General features: G+C 46.9%; 1 protein-coding gene across 4 annotated transcripts in view; it reads left to right on the top strand.

Moving 5' to 3' along the window:
* camkk1a (calcium/calmodulin-dependent protein kinase kinase 1, alpha a) overlaps positions 1-20,163 on the top strand; it is a 319,694-nt gene extending 299,531 nt beyond the window's left edge. Inside the window, exons 17-18 of one of the 4 annotated variants that reach the window (XM_078225192.1) lie at positions 9,427-9,474; positions 19,457-20,163. In XM_078225192.1, the coding sequence (XP_078081318.1) occupies positions 9,427-9,474; positions 19,457-19,604 (196 nt within the window). In that variant the 3' untranslated portion in view covers positions 19,605-20,163. Of the gene's footprint in view, positions 1-9,426; positions 9,475-14,920; positions 15,976-19,456 lie in introns of those variants that run through there. The other 3 variants (XM_078225194.1, XM_078225193.1, XM_078225195.1) reach the window with 3 other exon arrangements.
* The last annotated feature ends 1,216 nt before the right edge of the window (positions 20,164-21,379 follow it).

The raw sequence follows: 21,379 nt of genomic DNA, 5'->3' as shown, positions 1-21,379 counted from the left end.
TCTATGCACACATACACCTAGATCCCTCTGCTCCTCCACACTATTCAAAGTCCTCCCGTTAGCCCTATACTCAACACATCTGTTATTCCTACCAAAGTGAATTACCTCACACTTCTCCGCATTAAACTCCATCCGCCACCTCTCGGCCCAACTTTGCAACCTGTCTAAGTCTTCCTGCAAACTACGACACCCTTCCTCACTGTCTACCATACCACCGACTTTGGTGTCATCAGCAAATTTGCTAATCCACCCAACTATACCCTCATCCAGATCATTAATAAATATTACAAACAGCAGTGGCCCCAAAACAGATCCCTGAGGTACACCACTTGTAACCGCACTCCATGATGAATATTTACTATCAACCACCACCCTCTGTTTCCTATCCGCTAGCCAATTCCTGATCCAATTTCCTAGATCACCCCCAATCCCATACATCTGCATTTTCTGCAGAAGCCTACCATGGTGAACCTTATCAAACGCCTTACTAAAATCCATATATACCACGTCCACTGCCTTGCCCCCATCCACCTCCTTGGTCACTTTCTCAAAAAACTCAATAAGGTTAGTAAGGCACGACCTACCTGCCACAAAACCATGCTGACTATTACCTATCAATTCATTACTCTCCAAATAACTATAAATCCTATCCCTTATAATTTTTTCCAACATCTTGCCGACAACAGAAGTGAGACTCACCGGTCTATAATTCCCGGGGAAGTCTCTGTTCCCCTTCTTAAACAATGGGACAACATTCGCTAACCTCCAATCTTCTGGTACTATACCAGAGGCCAACGACGACCTGAAGATCAGAGCCAGAGGCTCTGCAATCACTTCTCTTGCCTCCCAGAGAATCCTTGGATAAATCCCATCCGGACCAGGGGATTTATCTATTTTCAGACCCTCCAGAATATCCTGCACATCCTCCTTATCAACTGTAATACTGTCTATTCTACTCCCTTGCAACCCAGTGTCCTCCTCAGCTATATTCATGCCCCCTTGCGTGAACACCGAAGAGAAATATTGGTTCAATGCTTCACCAATCTCCTCCGGTTCCACACATAACTTCCCTCTGCCATCTATAACTGGCCCTAAACTTGCCCTAACCAACCTTCTGTTCTTGACATACCTATAGAACGCCTTAGGATTCTCTTTAACCCTATCCGCCAAAGTCTTCTCATGTCCCCTTTTAGCCCTTCTAAGCTCGCTCTTCAACTCCCTCTTAGCCAATCTAAAGCTTTCTAGTGCACTACCCGAGTGCTCACGTCTCATCCGAACATAAGCCTCCTTTTTCTTTTTAACCAACAAAGAAACTTTTTTGGTGCACCACGGTTCCCTAGCCCTACCAATTCCTCCTTGCCTGACAGGGACATACCTATCACAGACTCGCAGTAGCTGCTCCTTGAAAAAACTCCACATGTCGGACGTTCCCAGTCCCTGTAATCTCCTAGTCCAACCTATGTTTCCTAATTCTCTCCTAATAGCCTCATAATTACCCTTCCCCCAGCTAAAACCACTGGCCCGAGGTTCATGCCTATCCCTTTCCATCACTAAGGTGAACGTAACCGAATTGTGGTCACTATCACCAAAATGCACACCAACTTCCAAGTCTAGCACCTGGTCTGGCTCATTTCCCAGCAGCAGATCCAATATAGCCTCACCTCTAGTTGGCCTGTCTACATACTGAGTCAAAAAACCTTCCTGCACGCTTTGAACAAAAACTGACCCCTCTAACGAGCTAGAGCTATAACAATTCCAGTCAATATTAGTCAAGTTAAAATCCCCCATAACAATTGCCCTATTACTTTCACTCCTAAGCAGGATTGACTCCGCAATCCTTTCCTCAACCTCTCTAGAACTTTTAGGAGGTCTATAAAAGACTCCCAACAGGGTGACCTCTCCTCTCCTATTTCTAATCTCCGCCCATACTACCTCAACAGATAAGTCCTCATCAAACCTCCTCTCTGACACTGTGATACAATCTCTGACCAATAATGCTACCCCTCCCCCTCTTCTACCTCCTTCCCTACTTCGACTAAAACATTTGAACCCCGGGACCTGCAGCATCCATTCCTGCCCCTGCTCTATCCATGTCTCTGAAATAGCCACAACATCGAAGTCCCAGGTACTGATCCACGCTGCAAGTTCACCCACTTTATTGCGAATACTCCTGGCATTGAAGTATACACATTTCAAACCCTGCTCCACCCCACCTCTGCAATGCCGTGCATTGCAGTCCCCATCCATGCATCCCTCACTTTCAGCCCCACTACTCAGGATCCCTCCCCCCCCCCGAATCAGTTTAAACCTCCCTGCATGGCCTTAGCAAATTTACCCCCCAGGATATTGGTCCCCTTCTGATTAAGGTGTAGACCATCCTTCTCATAGAGGTCACACCTTCCCCAGTACGAGCCCCAATTGCTTAAGTACCTGAACCCCTCCCTCCTGCACCATCCCCTCAGCCATGAATTCAAACCTTCCCTCTCCCTATTCCTCTCTAAACTATCCCGTGGTACAGGCAAGAGTCCAGAGATAACCACTCTGTCAGTCTTGGCCTTTAGTTTCCACCCCAACTCCATAAATCCCTGCCTAATATCCCCTTCCCCTATCCTCCCTATGTCGTGTGTCCCCACATGTACAATAACTTGTGGTTTATCTCCCTCCCCCCTAAGAGTCCTGAATACCCTGTCAGACACATCCCGGACCCCAGCCCCTGGTAGGCAACACACCAACCCTGAGTCCCTACCTTTAGTTCCGACCCTCCTATCTGTCCCCTTAATTGTGGAGTCCCCAATCACAAGGCCCAGTCTTTTACAGCCCCTAACCACCTGAGCTTTCTCACTCGGCTCACCCCCAGAGATCTGCTCTCTATGCTCAGTTGATTCCTCCTCAACTGTAGCCTCCAGCACCGAAAACCTATTATGGAGGGGAACCGCCCCAGGGGATTGTCTTCCCGATTGCTTCTTACCCCTCCTCCTGGCATTGACCCAAGCCTCATTTCTAGGAGTTACTATTTCTCTATAACTCCTATCAACTTCCACCTCCGCCTCCCGAATTATGCGGAGTTCCTCTACCTCCCCCTCCAGCTCCTTTACACGCTCCTCCAGAAGCTGCAATCTAATGCACTTCTTACAACTAAAATCTCCTGAAACACTACTGGATTTCCTCACCACATACATCCCACAGGAGATGCAGCATACTGCCTGAACTGCCATCCCTGAAGCCATTACCAGCAAGAAAAAAAGAAAACAAAAAACTTCCCCACACTTATAATTAGGTTAGAGGAGGATGGAAGGGTGGGATCCTCTACCAGTGTAGAGGATCGGGTATCTCCTCTGCACCAATTTATAGGGCTAGGGGCCCGAGAGAAAAAAAAAAACTACTACTGAGGGGGAACCACCCAGGTAACTGACTTTTAAAGTTAAAATAAAAACCCTTCCCAGACTCCTTTGCTGCCCACTTCTAGTTTTCACTTTAAACTTGAAAAACTGCTGTTAAAGTAAAGGCCAAAAAAATACACACACTAGCTGACTAATTAAATAAATAAACAATTCAATTAATCCAATTAATCTCTTACCAGCACTGCTGCTTTTCAATCACCCCTCTCAGCTTGCTCCAGTGGATCAAACGCCAGTGTGGCCAGTACCAGTTATCTCCATGTTTTACTTGTTTTTTTTTATTTTGGAGGTGCTCTGCCAAGCTTTCTCCTGGGGATGGGGCACTTTGAGTCTGTGTACTGGTATCAATGAGAGGAGGTCTTGTGGCGCAGTGTGTAGCATCCCTGTCTCTGAGCCAGGAGACAAGGGTTCGAGTCCCACCCCAGGATTTGATGGCCCAGGAAGATGTGTTCATAAAGTGGCCAAACAGGTGAGTAAGCAGCCCGCAGATCCTTGCAATGCTTGCCAAAGGCAGATGGTGAGATTGGGAGAGGATGTTAGAGCCTCTACCATTGCTATCCATAGCTCCAGACTACAACATGCATGTAAGAGTGTGTTGCCACAGCATCCCAGAATCCCTGAGTGTCACCCCCACAGACATAACGGGTGGTCTGAAACTCAGGATAGTGCCTTTTGCTGCTTTGCAATCTTAGGAGGTGGTCTGAAATCGAATTAAAGATCAGACCACATGAGGCAAAGACAGCATCATTGAACCAATGACGGTGCAGTGTGGATGTGTGTTATTGACCTCTGTACAATGTTTTATCAGTTAGCTCAATTTACGCACAGGAGAAGGCCACTCAGCCCCTCAAGCCTATTCCACTATTTATTTACTTCATGGAAGTTCTATCCATCAACTCTATTTGCTCACATTTACTCCTAATCCCTTCATACCTTCACCAACACAAACCAGTGATGGCTGCAGTAACAGGTAAGTCCCCACCGGGAACATTGCGGGAAGGTTGGGGATCAAAGTAAGGGGAGGGGTAGCAATCAGAGGCCTTGGGGAAGGTAGGATGGGGGGGAAATTGGAGTTGGGAGCCCTCAGTGGGAGGGCGAGGAATCGGAGCTCAGAGGCCACATGGTGGGATCAGAGACATTGGGAGAAAAGGTTGTGAGTGGGGAGGGAGAGATCGCAGGGACTTTACGGACAGATACCTGGATCCAGGAGGTAGAAGTAATTCCTGAACCTAGCTCAGTCGTCTTCCACTTGAAGCTGCCCTGTTAGCTGAGACTGAGGAAACCAGGCTGGAAACAGTTAACGTTTGCAAACCAACACACTGATGAGACACTCATCCTCATGACTACAACATTATAACCTTTTCTACCTGGATCTGATTGCTCTAGCCCACTTTCCAGACTCCATTAAAGCCAGAATGGGCAAGTTCTCAAGTAGACAAACGTAAGAAATAGGAGCAGGAGTAAGCCATTGGACCCCTCTAGTCTGCTCCACCATTCAATAAGATCATGGCTGATCTAATTGTGTTTCAAGTTCCACATTTCTATCTACCTCCAATAATCTTTGATTCCCACGCCTAACAAGAATCTATCTACCTCTGCCTTAAAATATTCAACGACCCTGCTTCCATCTCCTTCCGAGGTAGTGTGAGTCCAAAGTCGCAAGAGCAAAAATTCTCCTGATCTCTGTCCTAAAAGAGTGATCTCTAATTTTAAAACAGCGCCCACTAGTCCTGGACTCGACTTCACTTCCGCATCTACCTTGACAATACCATTCTGGATCTTATAAATTTCAATCAATCACTTTTCTAAACTCTAATGGAAACAAGCCCAGTCTATGCACCCTTTCCTCATAAGACAACCCACTCATTCAAGGTATCAGTCTAACAAACCTCCTCTGACCCACCTCCAATGCAATTACATCCTTTCTTAAATAAACAGACCAAAACTCTCTCACTATTCGAAATGTGGCCTCACTAATGCCCTGCGTAACTGAAGCATAGCATCCTTACTTTTTATGATCAAATCTTCGCATAGTAAATGATAGCATTCCATTACCCTTCTTAATTACTTGCTGTACCTACATTGAACTTTTTGTGACTGTTGCACCCAGATCCCTCTATACCACAGAATTCTGCTGTCATTCTCCATCCATTTAAGTAATACTCTGCTTTGTTATTCTTTCTACCACATTATGCTGCATCTGCCAGATTTTTACCCACTCGCTCAACCTATGTATATCCATCCACAACCTCCTCATGTCCTCCTCACAACATACTTTCCTATTTATCTCTGTGTCTTCTTCAGATTTAGTTACTATGCCTTCACTTCCCTCATCTAAGTCATTGATATTAATTATAAAAGGTTAGGGCCCCAGCACAGACCCCTGCTGGGATTATTTTCCACAATAACCTTTGATATGGCAACTTATCAAATGCCGTTGGAAATCTAAGTCCAGAATGTCTACAGGCTCCCATTTATCCACAGCGCACGTTACTCTTTCAAAGAACTCCAATGAATTGGTTAAACATAATTTCCCTTTCACCAAACCATGCTGACCCTTCCCGATTACCTTGAGTTTCAAGTGCCCAGCTATAACCTCCTTAATGTTCATTTGTTGCACCTTCCCCACCACAGATATCAAGCTAACTGACATAGATTCCTGTTTTCTGCCTCCCTCCTTTCGTGAATAAAGGGGTTCTATTTGCTACTTTCCAATCTGATGGAACACTTCCAGAATCTAGAAAATTTTGGAAAATTAACACTAATGCATCTGCTATCTCTAGCCACCACTTTTAAAACCCTAGGATGAAGTCCATCAGGACCCAGAGACGTGTTAGCCCACAGCTCCATCAGTTTGCTCAGTACAGCTTCCCTAGAGATTGTAATTTCACCAAGTTCCCCTCATTTCCACCTCCTGATTCACAGCTATGTTTTGTTATTCTTTCTACCACATTATGCTGCATCTGTCAGATTTTTACCCACTCGCTCAACCTATGTATATCCATCCACAACCTCCTCATGTCCTCCTCACAACATACTTTCCTATTTATCTCTGTGTCTTCTTCAGATTTAGTTACCATGCCTTCACTTCCCTCAATAACAAAGCAGAGTGTTTTTTGTATCCTCTTTAGTGAAGACATAAGCAAAATATCCAGCTCTGACGAAGGGCCATCCTGACTCGAAGCTTTGGCTCAATTCTCTCTCAGCAGCTGCTGTCAGACCTGCTGAGTTTCTCCAGCATTTTCTGTTTTTGTGTAAGCAAAATATTTGTTCATTTCATCTGCCATTTCTTTATTATCTACTATTAACTTCTCATTGTCACTCTCTAGAGGACTCACACTCACTTTATTTACTCTTTTTATCTTTAAATACCTGTCGAAACTCTTGTTATCCATTTTTACATTTCTAGCAGCTTCCTCTGATTCTCTAATTTCTTTCTCCTGATAAACCTTTTTGTCATTCTCAGCCATTCTTTATATTCTGACCAATCTTCCAACCTGCCACTCATCTTTGGGCGGTTTTATGTCTTTTCCTTAAGTTTGAAGCTATCCCTAACTACTTTACCTAACCTCGGATGGTGAGTCCTCCCCTTAGAATTTTTCTTTACAGTAGGAATATACTTATTCTGAGTATTCTGGAATATCCCCTTAAATGTCTGCCACTGCTTCTCTATTGATGCATCCTCTAGCCTAGTGTTCCAGTTCACTTCAGCTAGCTCAGCTTTCGTGGCCACATGGTTGCCCTTATTTAAGTTTAAAATTCATAAAAATGGGCGGCATGGTAGCACAGTGGTTAGCACTGCTGCTTCACAGCTCCAGGGACCTGGGTTCGATTCCCGGCTTGGGTCACTGTCTGTGTGGAGTTTGCACATTCTCCTCGTGTCTGCGTGGGTTTCCTCCAGGTGCTCCGGTTTCCTCCCACAGGCCAAAGATGTGCGGGTTAGGTTGATTGGCCGTGCTATATTGCCCCATAGTGTCCTGGGATGCGTAGATTCGAGGGATTAGCAGGTAAAATATGTAGGGATATGAGGCTAGGGCCTGGGTGGGATTGTGGTCGGTGCAGACTCGATGGGCCGAATGGCCTCTTTCTGTACTGTAGGGTTTCTATGATTCTAGTCTTAGACCCATCCTTTGAAACTGGATGTAAAATTCAATCATATTGTGATTCCTGCTACCGAGGGGTGCCTTTAATCTGAGATCACGGTAGGCACGGTAGCACAGTGGTTAGCACTGCTGCTTCACAGCTCCAGGGTCCCGGGTTCGATTCCCGGCTCGGGTCACTGTCTGTGTGGAGTTTGCACATTCTCCTCGTGTCTGCGTGGGTTTCCTCCGGGTGCTCCGGTTTCCTCCCACAGTCCAAAGATGTGCGGGTTAGGTTGATTGGCCATGTTAAATTGCCCCTTAGTGTCCTGGGATGCGTAGGTTAGAGGGATTAGCGGGTAAAATATGTAGGGGTAGGGCCTGGGTGGGATTGTGGTCGGTGCAGACTCGATGGGCCGAATGGCCTCCTTCTGCACTGTAGGGTTTCTATGATTTCTATGATTTCTATGATCATTAATTAATCCTATCACATTACACAATACCAAGTCCAATATGACCTGCTCTCTGCTTGTTCCAGAACATTCTGCTCTAAGAAACTATCTCAAAAACATTCGATGAACTCCTCATCCAGACATTTATTGCCAATCTAATTTTTCCAGTTCATATGTGGATTAAAGTCACCCATGATTGTATTGGTTCCTTTATCAGTGCTACCCCTCGATCTTTACCTACCTTCCCATTCTTCTTGAATGTCACTGACCCCTCAATATTCGGGACCCAACCCTTGTCCTCCTGCAGTCACATCTCCATAATGGCTATTAGACCATATTTATTTACTTCAAAATGCTCTATCATTCATTAACTTTATTATGAATGCTATGTGTACATTGATAGAATAGAATAGATCATAGAATCCCTACAGTGCAGATGGAGGCCATTCAGTCCATGGAGTTTGCACCGACAACAATCCCACCCAGACCCTATCCCTGTAACCCCATATATTTACCCCGCTTAACCCTCTAACCTACACATCCCAGGATCTAAGGGGCAATTTAGCATGGCCAATGCACCTAACTCGCACGTCTTTGGACTGTGGGAGGAAACCGGAGCACCCAGAGGAAATCCACGCAGGCATGGGGAGAATGTGCAAACTCCACACAGACAGTGACCCAAGCCGGGAATCAAACCCAGGTCCCTGGAGCTGTGAGGCAGAGTGCTAACCACTGTGCCGCCCTGTCGCCCTAAAACTAAGGTTCCACCGAGATACAGATACAGAGCCTTTAGTTCACTCTTTTTGTTATCTTTTTAACATCTAGTCTTGACTTTTGATCTTTCCTTAGATTCCACCTCTCCCCCCCCCCCCCCCACCCCCCCCCCCCCCCCCCCCCACCCCCCATGTCTTGTTTAGCTTAAAACCCTCTCTACTTCCCTTGTTAGTTGCCTAGGCCTCATGTATGCATCCTTCTTCTTTTTGACTAGATTCACAATTTCCCTGGTCATCCGCAGTTCCTGAATCCTGCCTTTCCTGTCCTTCTTTTTCACAGGCACATGTACTCCTTGAAAGACTCCCACAAGCCAGATGTGGATTTACCCTCAAACAACAGCCTCCAAATCCTGCCTAATCTGGTTGTAGTTAGTTTTCCCCCAATTTAACAACTTAACCTTAGGGCAACACTTGTCCTTTTTCATGAGTATCTGAAAACTTACAGAATTGTAGTCACTGTTTGCCACATGTTCCCCCACTGCAACTTTGATGACCTGGCCAGGAGTCTGGGTCCCAGTGAGTACAGGATCTGTGTAATCCTGGAGTCTGGAACCCAGTGAGTACAGGAGCTGTGTGATCCTGAGTCTGGAACCCAGTGAGTACATTCAGTCAGACCCCTTTTTAACCCCTACCACTCAGCTGTTCGTGTTAATTTCTATGTCAGTTTTTTTCTTGTATTAATAGGAATTTCTATCCTTTCTTTTCATTTTGCTGACTGTCACAGTGACAAGAGTTTGTTTCAGAATTCCTCAAAAAGGCACCCTTCATTAAGGTAAATGTGTGTGTTTGTGTGAGTGTGAGAGGGAGAGTGAGTGTGTGAGAGGGAGAGTGAGTGTGTGAGAGGGAGAGTGAGTGTGTGAGAGGGAGAGTGAGTGTGTGAGAGGGAGAGTGTGTGTGTGAGAGGGAGAGTGTGTGTGTGAGAGGGAGAGTGTGTGTGTGAGAGGGAGAGTGTGTGTGTGAGAGGGAGAGTGTGTGTGTGAGAGGGAGAGTGTGTGTGTGAGAGGGAGTGTGTGTGTGTGAGAGGGAGAGTGTGTGTGTGAGAGGGAGAGTGTGTGTGTGAGAGGGAGAGTGTGTGTGTGAGAGGGAGAGTGTGTGTGTGAGAGGGAGAGTGTGTGTGTGAGAGGGAGAGTGTGTGTGTGAGAGGGAGAGTGTGTGTGTGAGAGGGAGTGTGTGTGTGTGAGAGGGAGAGTGTGTGTGTGAGAGGGAGAGTGAGTGTGTGAGAGGGAGAGTGAGTGTGTGAGAGGGAGAGTGAGTGTGTGAGTGTATATGTGTGTGGGGGAGGGAGGGTGTGTGCATATATGTGTGTGGGGGAGGGAGGGTGTGTGTGTGGGAGAGAGTGAGTGCGTGCGTGCGAGGGAGAGTGTGTGAATTGGTTGGTCTTACTGCCTCACTCAAGTTGTCAATTAATTCAACTTGTCAAAATGATGATTGGAGTTGCCAAATCTGACCCCGTCAATGAGCTGGCAATGGGGGAGCCCAGGCCCGAAGGGGGGAGCCAGGCCAATACAAGTTGGAAATAAAGGGCCGGACATTGAGCAGAGAGGGGAGGTGACCCACTGGGGGAGCGACACTACCCTTATTCAGCCTTGGATTCCATGGCTTCCAAAGGCTCCAAATATTTGCCAGGACAAAAGTAATCAGTGCCAGAAGGTATTGATTATTTACAAATGCTGATCCTGGTTTCGCTGGAGGAAGAATTACAAAAGTTATTTCCTCTTAGTCTCTTTAATGCCCCCTCTGGTTTACTCTGTTGAAGCAGAAGGTCCTTCTGCTTAGTCTCTGAAGAGGTGGGACACCTACTCCCATTATTAACACATCACCGCCCCAGAGAGCGGACTATGGTCTGGATAGTCAGTGGCCAGGCGTCTCGGCCTAGCAGGAACTCAGCAATTGTGGGGCCTGGAGGATTAAGGGAATGAATTAGGACACATTCATATTGAGAGTTGGGGAATAAGTTACTGGGCCATCCTTTATGAAGGACAGTCAATGAGGGTTCAGGAGGTAACTGGCTGTAGGTATGGTGAGAGAGGAGACTAGAATTCAGTGCTCATTCTGCTGGAAGTTAGATGCTGGGTGAACACCACTGAAAGGCAAGCTGTTAAATACAGAATAAATGTTGATGAGGAGCCAGGAGGAAGAGGAGAGAGACCCCCTCTTCCTGCCCCCATCCTCATCCCCCTCCACTCCCTCCCCCAGGAATTATAGTGCAGCACTGCTGGCAAGGCATTAGGCCCGATGTGTTTGGTTATTACTGTTGACACCTTCCTGATCACAGATTAATGATTCTCTTTGTTATTCTGACTTTGCTGTCACCTCCTCCTGTCACCATTTCTTGTTGTAGTTTTTAATTGTTCAAGATTTACCAAATAGTTTGTAAGTCTGAGAGGTTCTGGGCGGGATTCTCAGATCTCGTTTGTCCCGCTGCCACTGCCAACGAGAACGCTCAGCCAAAACTCCATTCATTGCAACGGGATTGGAGAATCCGAACCACGGGCGAGGCTGGAGAATCCGAACCATGGGCGAGGCTGGAGAATCCCAGCCGCGGGCGGGGCTGGAGAATCCCAGCCGCGGGCGAGGCCAGAGAATCCCAGCCGTGGGCGAGGCCAGAGAATCCCAGCCGTGGGCGAGGCTGGAGAATCCCAGCCGCGAGCGGAGCTGGAGAATCCCAGCCGCAGGCAAGGCTGGAGAATCCCAGCCGCGAGCGAGGCTGGAGAATCCCAGCCGCGGGCGAGGCCAGAGAATCCCAGCCACGGGTGAGGCCGGAGAATCCCAGCCGTGGGCGAGGCTGGAAAATCCCAGCCACGGGCGAGGCCGGAGAATCCCAGCCACGGGCGAGGCCGGAGAATCCCAGCCGCAGGCGAGGCTGGAGAATCCCAGCCGCGGGCGAGGCCAGAGAATCCCAGTCGCGGGCAAGGCCGGAGAATCCCAGCCGTGGGCAAGGCCGGAGAATCCCAGCCGCGGGCGAGGCTGGAGAATCCCAGCGCTTGCGTGTCTCCCTTGTAACCTCAGTATTGATGCCTGCGTGTAGGTTATTGCTTCTACACACAGCATACTCCTGCCCTGTTTAGCAAAAGGGAAAGACGTGCATTTATATAGCACCATCACATCCCTAGGATATCGCAAAGCGCTTCACAATCAAGCGCAGCCGCTGTTGGAATGTAGGAAATGTAGCAGCTGATTTGAAATCCAGTAAACCGCCCCTCACCCACCAATCAGCAATGGGATATTGGCCAAGTAATGAATTTGATTTGATTTATTATTGTCATGTATTCACAGTAAAAAATATTGTTTCTTGCGCGCTGCACAGACAAAGCATATCGTTCATAGAGAAGGAAAGGAGAGAATGCAGAATGTAGTGTAACAGTTATAGCTAGGGTTAGAGAAAGATCAACTTGAGTCCATTCAAAAGTCTGATGACAGCAGGGAAGAAACTCTGAAGAATTTAGGGTTGGTCAAAGGACAAATGTCGGTGAGGACAATGGGGAATCCCCTCAGCGATGCTTTTGGTGCTGTGGGCACTTTATCATCGACCTGAGAGGGCAGGACGTGGAGGTGGTTTAGAATGACAGTGCCTCTGTCAATGCAGCTGGGGGGGGGACACTGGTATTTCAAAGGCATTTCCTTTCGTTTTGGAGCCGGACCCTCCAATCTCTTTCCCCAATTTTCACTCTCCAATTTGAGGTCCATAGCTCCAGGAACGCCTTTCCTGAAATCCGGTGTTTGTGCTTGGTAAGCCTGTCCTCACAATATCTAATTGCATTATTATGATCACTGCTCGTTTATCTCTCAATTTTCCAATTAAATCAGCTTTATCTTGGCCTGTGCCTCTTCCACCAGCTGGTGTCAAGGGGCAGGTTTGTGTTAGCTCCATTTACTCACCCCTATTTAATTATGGTAATCAGGTGGCCGGTAATTATCACCCTCGCCTTCTCCGATGCCCATTTTGTTAGTTTAGATATTTCTATCGCTGATCTCCTCTCGATGCGGAGCTGTATCAGTGTGCCACGCTGCATGGCATACTGTTTCCAATATGTGGAGATGCTGGCGTTGGACTGGGGTAAACACGGTAACAAGTCTCAACACCAGATTAAAGTCCAACAGGTTTATTTGGTAGTAAAAGCCACTAGCTTTCGGAGTGCTGCCCCTTCATCAGGTAAGTGGGAGTTCTGTTCACAAACAGGGCATATAAAAACACAAACTCAATTTACAAAATAATGATTGGAATGCGAGTCTTTACAGGTAATCAAATCTTAAAGGTACAGACAATGTGAGTGGAGAGAGGGTTAAGCACAGGTTAAAGAGATGTGTATTGTCTCCAGACAGGACAGTGAGTGAGATTTTGCAAGCCCTGGCAAGTCGTAGGGGTTACAGATCGTGTGACATGAACCCAAGATCCCGGTTGAGGCCGTCCTCATGTGTGCGGAACTTGGCTATCAGTCTCTGCTCAGTGACTCTGCGTTGTCGTGTGTTGTGAAGGCCGACTTGGAGAACGCTTACCCAAAGATCAGAGGCCGAATGCCTGTGACCGCTGAAGTGTTCCCCAACAGGAAGAGAACAGTTAATTCATCCGTTGTCATAGCGTCTGCATGGTCTCCCCAATGTACCAGGCCTCGGCATGGGACCAAGGTTCGATCCCAGCCTCGGGTCACTGTCTGTGTGGAGATTGCACGTTCTCCCCGTGTCTACGTGGGTTTCCTCCGGGTGCTCCGGTTTCCTGCCACAGTCCAAAGATTAGGTTAGGTTGATTGGCCATGCTAAATTAACCCTAGTGTCGGGGGGATTAGCAGAATAAAATGAAAGTTATGGGAATAGGGTCTGGGTGGGACTGTGGTCGGTACAGACTCGATGGGCTGAATGGCCTCCTTCTGCGCTGTATAGATTCTATGATTCCCCCATGCCAATTCCACACCCTCGACCTCCTAAGTTCAGGAATATAAAATCCTGTTGTGATTTGACAGGGTGGATGCTAAGGGGATGTTTTATCTTGTGGGAGAGATGAGAACTAGGGGTGGGGGGGTAGTGGGTGGTGGTACACAGTTTAACAATAAGGGGGGGTCTCCTGTTTGAGATGGAGATAAATGTTTTCTATCAGGGGGTCAGGAGTTTCTGAAACTCTCTTTCTCCAGGGCGTGGTGGAGGCAGGGTCAGTGAATATTGTTAAGGCAGAGGTAGAGAGATTCTACAAGGGAGTCAAAGGGAGTGGGCAGAGTGTGGATTTTAGGCCACACTCAGATCAGCATGATCTGTAAATATGAGGATTAATTTTGTGTGTTGGGACTCCCAGTATGAAGCCTCTCTCGATTGGAGTGCAGTTCAGATGATGGATCGGGCAGTGATTCCCTCTGAGAGCCCAGGAGTAGCATGTTTGAAATGTGGGTGCGGGGAGAGCGGAACTTCCGACACAGTGGCGGGTAGCTGAAATGGAAAGTCTCCTCGTATTGATTTACACCCAGTGGGCCTCTGGCTCACTCTCATGTCCTTCCAGACGGAGAGGTCATTAAACTGACTGTCCACTCCCCACCAGAAAGCCCAGGCTGGCTAGAACGCCATGGGGTCGGTGGGGAGGGAGCCGCAGATCCACTCCCACTTGAGGCAAGTATCCCACTCGATGTCAAGCCAGCGTTCCGAGATTGGAGCACCAGCCTCCGCTCGCTGGGGTTGTGTATAGTGGGGCCCAAACCCTTACACCTTCAGCCTTGGAGCTGGGGGCTCTTTCACCAAGTGATACAAGTCATATAAGGAGCGTTTGACTCTGGCTCTGTGCTCGATGGAGGTTAGAAGGATGAGGGGGGGATCTCATTGAAACTTGCAGAATACTGAAAGGCCCAGATAGAGTGGACACGGAGAAGATGTTTCCTTTAGTCGGAGAGACTAGGATCCAAGGACACAGCCTCAGAATAAAGGGACCAAGACAAGGAGACATTTCTTCAGCCAGAGGGTGGTGAATCTGGAATTCATTGACTGTGGAGGCCAGGTCATTGAGTGTATTTAAGACAGAGATAGATAGGTTCTTGATTGATAAGGGGATCAAAGGTTACGGGAAAAAGGGGGCGAATGGGGTTGAGAAACATATCAGCCATGATTGAATGAGCAGAGCAGTCTCAATGGGCCGAATGGCCTAATTCTGCTCCAATATCTTCTGGTCCTCCTTCAAAGTGGCAAGCTCCAAGTAAAAGGAAAATGAGAGCGGAATGATTATTATTTGTTCCCAATTGCAGGAAGGGGAGCAGTGGCGATACGGGGAAGGACATGGAGCTCCCTGATGTCTGTGAAGATGAGGCTATCTCCTGAGTGCTCTGGGCATGTGCATGCTGTATTGGTCTGTTGCACCCTGTCTTTGCTCGACTCAAGATTTTAAAAAAAAATCACCTCCACATGCAAGTGTCATTCTACACGGCTGTCATGAACCAAAGCTTCTGAGAGCGCAGCGAGAGATTGGGACCCAGCAGAAAAAGCCCGGCACCAAGAGAGGCAGCGAAATGGAATGGATTCCCACTTCACAACTTGTCTTCCCAAGGCACACAAAACAACCGGACAGGGTTTGCAAATGGAATGCTGTTGTTGCTAGGGGATCAATGTGTTCACCATCCAACCAACCCATCATCACCCATCCGTCATGTGAGCTAACGTTGGGCTGCTGGACTCCGACACAGCGTTTAGCTGAACTAGTCACTTCTCTGGGGCCAATGGCTATTTTTGCTGCAGTTATCCTGCAGCCTGGCGTAGACAGACTGGGTAGTCGCAGGAGGCATTCGCGTAGCTTCCCTGTAGTGTCATAAACCTTGAGGCTCTATGTCAGAGAAATGTAGACATTTCCCTTCATGCTCTACAGAGCGATGGCCTATTGTCAGGGCCCTGCTGTGACCTGTGTATATCTCGGAGCTGTGCTGCTTAACATTCCAGAGATTAGCGTCTCTGAAATCATTATTTTATTAATAATGTATTATACTTGCAATTCGCCAAGCAAGCGTCATGGGTAACACGTGAATGAAGCATAAATAAGTTAGCGTTTTTAATTATTCAGATGGTTCAGTGATTGATTTGCTCTGTTCCCCAGTCTCCAAGCTGGATTCCTTACAGCTACGCGTCCGCAGGGGTAAGGATGCTGCTCCTGGTATTCTGCATGGTTGTGAACCCAACACCTAAATAAGGATGGCATTTGTGGGACCACTGACCCAGTCAGAGTTCACAGGGTTATTGGGGGGAGGCCTGTAGCCGTGTGGGACCCTAACTTCAATTAATCTACCTGGAAAAAGCCAGGCTTAGATGGGCAGGCTAGTGGGTGGGGGTTGGGGAGCTGTGGTGGGGTGGGGTGGGGAGCAGAAGGGAGGTACCCAGAGCAGCCTTCTGGGGCAGGAGAGGGGTACACCTCATCAAATTCAGCAAACCCCTGTCCAAACACCAGTGCGGAGAGCCCCTTCGCCATCCCGCCCCCCACCCCCCCAACAGGTGGAGGGGCTGGGGGAGGCTGGAACTCCTCACAGATACTGCAGAAATGGTCAGATGTTCCAACATGTTGGATCTGGGACAACAGCAGGAGATATAAGTGGATTGGCCTTGTGAACTCCCGTAAGGTCAGCTAGGGTGAGCGGATCCTGGCCTGTACACCAGAACATAATTCCCCCTGCCCCACAGTTAGACCACATGAAGTCACATCACATACACACAGTTTACAATTGCACAGTTTACAATCGCACAGTTTACAATCGCACAGTTTACAGTCACTCAGTTTACAGTCAAAGCAAATAAACAGTTTACAGTCACACAACATTCTGTCACACAGCAAACAGTAAAATAGCATACAGTCATGCAGCGTACACTCACGCGGCATACAGTCACACAGTTTGCAGTCAAACAAGCATAGATTTTTAACATTGACCATCTAACTCTCCAATTCTTAAACAAATATTTCCTGATAAAATCTTTACTTTGATCAGGATAAATTATTTTCATTCGCTGTTGTCTGGCTGAGAAATGTGGAAAGTACAACACTGGGTTTATATTTGACCAATTCATGGTACTGTCATAGGGTGGTGTATTTTATTGGCCAGTTAGATGTGTTCATTTTGACATGTGCTTTGTGCGTGTTTTAGTGGAATGGTGGATATGTTTTCTGAAGATGATGACAGTATTGTCAGTGGGACTGACCAGAGGAAACATGTACAACACCATTAACCATCTCACTTACTCATGAGTTGTAACTCCTGGTCCCACATAAGACACAAAAGGACAGTACATAGGAACAGGAGGAGGCCATTCATGAGAGATTGTTGACCCACTCAATTCCATTTACCCACTTTTGCGCCAATATCCCTCACCCAAAACAAACCCATCATTTTCAAAAGCAGCTATAGATCTCCAGAGTCCTGCCTTTCAGAGAGAGAGAATGGCAAATCTTCATTACACTTTGTGTGAAAAATACTTTCTGATTTCACTTCTGAATATCCCAGTTCTATTTTTAACATTATATTCCATTCTTTCCCCTTCCCCAAACAAAGTCAGAATATGACTCCTCAGCTTTGATATCCCAAACTAAACAGAGTATTCCAGAGGGGGAGCGGTCTCTCCAAGGCTGGAGCACTTGAAACATCACTCTCATACTTACGTATTGCAACCCCATGCGATTTAAGGCAATGTTCCATCAGCCTGTTTGCCCACTTTAGCTGATGCGTTGACACAAGTGGCATGGTGGTGCAGTGGTTAGCACTGCTGCCTCACAGTGCCAAGAACCCGGGTTCAATTCCCGGCTTGGGTCACTCTCTGTGTGGAGTCTGCACGTTCTCTCTGTCTGGGTGTTCCGGTTTCCTCCCACAGTCCAAGGCTGTGCAGGTTAGGTGCATTGGCCATGTTGCATTGCCCCTTAGTGTCCTAGGTTAGAGGGATTAGCGGGGTAAATATGTGGGGTTATGGGAATAGGGCCTGGGTGGGATTGTGGCCAGTGCAGACTCGATGGGCCAAATGGGCTCCTTCTGCACTGTAGGGTTTCTATAATTCTATGATTCCAGGTCTCCCAAATCCTTTTGCTCCTCTGGAGCTCCGAGCTTCCCTCCGTTTAGAAGATATTCCAATTTTTCTTCTTTGGATTCAAGATGTTCTCACGCTTCCCTGCAATGAACTCCTTCTGCCAGCGCTTTACTCCTTCGCTTAGTCTATGTCCCTCTATCCTCCATCTACACAAGTTCGTGTCAGCTTGTAGATAAAGCTTCTTGTTCTCCCATTCATGTAATTTCTCATTCTGCGCTGATGGATGAAAAGGGAAAAATGATACAAGGCTATAATTAATCTCCAGAGGGTTTGTTTAACACCTTCCAGGTTCCCCCAATTCATCTGCTGCCCCGATCAAATATATTGCTGACTGATTTAAGCAAGGTCAGTGATTAAAGCTGCCTAGTAATTATATTCAGACTGATTCTCACTCAGCATACCAGACACAAAAGGCAAGGTGCTTCTCAAACTCATATGTGGCTTCCCCAGTCACTGATGATTAATGCTTTGCCAATGTGGATGTTACAAAAGTGCTGCCTTCCACTAAACCAGATTGTCTGCCTCTGAAGTCATGAAGCACACCTCCAGCATCCATCATTGTGTTTTATAAATATCCAAAACTATTTCGTGCATTTTCTGCTCTGCAGATGTAACTGTGCATGGGAAATCTCCCATATTATGGGATGGCACGGTGACACAGTGGTTGGCACTGCTGCCTCACAGCGGCAGGGACCCGGGTTCAATTCCGGCCTCAGGTTACTGTCTATGCAGAGTCTACGTGTTCTCTCCGTGTCTGTGTGGGTTTCCTCCGGGTGCTCCGGTTTCCTCCCACAGTCCAAAGATGTGCGGGTTAGGTGGATTGACCATGTTAAATTGCCCCTTGGTGTCAGAGGGACTAGCAGGGTTAATATTGGGGATAGGGTCTGGGTGGGATTGTTGTCGGTGCAGGCTCATGACCTTTTTCTGCACTGTAGGGATTCTATGATGCTTTTCAAGGGCAATTAAGGATAGGCAAGAAATGCTGGCCCAGCCAACGAGACCCACATCCCACAAATAATTAAAAAGAAATTCCTTTCCTGGCTCTTAGTGCATAAATAGAGTTGGATCCGAGTTTAATTGTCATCACCATGAGTTAGCTGAATGTTGGATATTTTGTCTCGTGGGTACATGATTATTTAATGAGCACAATTGCACAGATCATCACTCAGAGTTTGCGAGGGTCGGTCCTTTCAGTTAAGACCACAAGCAAAAGTCGTAAGCTGGAGTTCTGAGTCTGATATCTTTAAGAGCAGGGCAGAAAGGGCTTATGGGGGTAAGCACTGGCCAGTTCCCCGGGGGGGGGAGGGATGTGACCAGGCATTGGATCCACTAACAATTAAATCACAGCTAAGACGGAAGCCATTGTTCCACAAATGGCTCACTGAGAAATATCTTTGCAGCCTCACCAGACTATAGGTAGCCTATCTCTGCACGGTGGTTAGCACTGTTGCCTCACAGCACCAGGGACCTGGGTTTGATTCCCGGCTTGGGTCATTGTCTGTGTGGAGTTTGCACGTTCTCCCTGTGTGTGTGTGTGGGTTTCCTCCCACAGTCCAAAGATAGGGTTAGGTTGATTGGCCATGCTAAATTGCTCCTTAGTGTTAGAGGGACTAGCTAGGGTAAATGCATGGGGTTATAGGGATAGGGCCTGGACGGGATTGTGGTCGGTGCACACTCGATGGGCTGAGTGGCCTCCTTCTGCACTGTATGATTCTATGATCTCATTGCAGGCTGATTCAGTCCTTAGAGAGATGTTGCCCAAGTGTGGAGTCTAAGCAAATATCCAGTAAGACAAGGGGAACTTCATCATGGATTAGCCACCAGGTACAGTGCAGGTTGCCATCACTTTCCTCTCTGTACAGCAGAGACCGACAATAATGCCTTTCTTGTGTGTGACCCACAGCTGTATTGTACTGGCTGAAAAAAGCTGGCGAACCCAGATTAAATAATAGAGATGAATCCCATCGACTACCTGCTGATGCCAACAGCTCAGTAACTGTGCTGGTTTGCAGAGGCTGAGTAAAAAGCTTGCTCTCCTCCTTGTGACTGGCAGAGTTGAATTGCTGAGGAGAATTTCCCACAGCTGTTTCATACTCAGAGCATCAACATATCATTCATCATGCACTGCTAATCTATACTCCACCAGCCTGAAATGTTCATGTCAGTGTTTGCTGTGTCTAATGGATGTTGCATTGTAGTAAGTATATCTTACGCATGATACAACTGTACTTAGTCTGGGGAGGGATGCAAAATGTTACATTGTAAATATGTATTGATATAAAGAGGATATTTTTCGCATGCTTTTATATTCTAGAAATAAGATAAAGAAGGATTTCAGTAAGTTACTCACAATGAGAATTAAACTGACTGGTTGGTTAACTGCATGGTCAGCAAGATTTTTGTAAATTTCAGATTCAATAAACCATGTTATACAACTGACCTGGCTTAAGATCTCTGTGTTCTTGTATAAAGAGAAACAAAAGATTTAATTACAAGCGCTTCCTTAGCCTTTCTGTGACAATCCTCTCTGGTTAGGAGATGACAATGTGGTGAGCCTGTTGCGTTTTGTCCATTTCTGTAACCACTCTCTCCCACAGCCCTGTGGCAAAATAAGTTGACAAATCAGCCAATCACACAGTCTGGCAGCACTGACAGAAGCCATTCGACCCATTGTGCCTGTGACAGCTCTTGGAATGTGTTCCATGCCCAGCTTTCACCCCAGAACCCAGCAGAAACCTACAACAATGTGAATGCCTTTCTCGTGTGTGATCCATAGCTATACTATACAGGCCGAAAAAAGCTGATGAACCCAGGATAAATTATTGACGTGGATCCCATCGACCCCATTAGGGGCACAGTGGCACAATGGTTAGCACTGCTGCCTCACAGCGCCAGGGACCCAGGTTCAATTCCTGGCTTGGGTCACTGTGCGGAGTCTGCACGTTCTCCCTGTAGTCCGCATGGGTTTCCTCTGGGTGCTCCGGTTTCCTCCCACAGTCCAAAGATGTGCTGTTTATATGGATTAAATTGCCCATTAGTGCCAAGGGACTAGCTCGGGTAAATACATGGGGTTATGGGGATAGGGCCTGGGTGGGATTGTGGTTAGTGCACACTTGATGGGCCGAATGGCCTCCTCCTGCACTGTAGGATTCTATGATAACCCAATAAATTTGCTCTCTTCACATGTGAACATTCCTATAAAACCTGATTCCACCACCTTTTCAGGTATTTATTGTATTCCAGATTTTACGATCCCAAACCAGATCCCCAATTTTGTTACAATCCTGGCCAAGATCCCAAAATTTGGATACAATCCATTTAGGCCCCAATAACTTTTTAGTTGTTGAAGCAGACAACATTTGAAATCCCAGTTACTTGTTAAGAGACTAAACCCACAAGATTCCATAATTAAAAAAAAAAGAATTTTTACCGTGCAAGAGTCAACAAAGCAAACAGTTTAGACTATGTAATGGAACCAGCATAGGCCATTAATTCTAGCCCAACTACTCCACAGGACATAACAACAGTGTAAATGTTTAATTCAAAATGTACCTTTGCTACTTCTATACTCAGAACAAAAGAGACTTTTACTAGGCTTCTTTCAATAAACAGATTAATTGATTTATTATGAAACCAATTTTTTTTTTTAAGTT

This window comes from Mustelus asterias, chromosome 12 (assembly GCF_964213995.1).
Source record: "Mustelus asterias chromosome 12, sMusAst1.hap1.1, whole genome shotgun sequence".
Lineage (NCBI taxonomy): Eukaryota > Metazoa > Chordata > Chondrichthyes > Carcharhiniformes > Triakidae > Mustelus > Mustelus asterias.
This window is presented reverse-complemented; position numbering and strand designations above follow the sequence as displayed.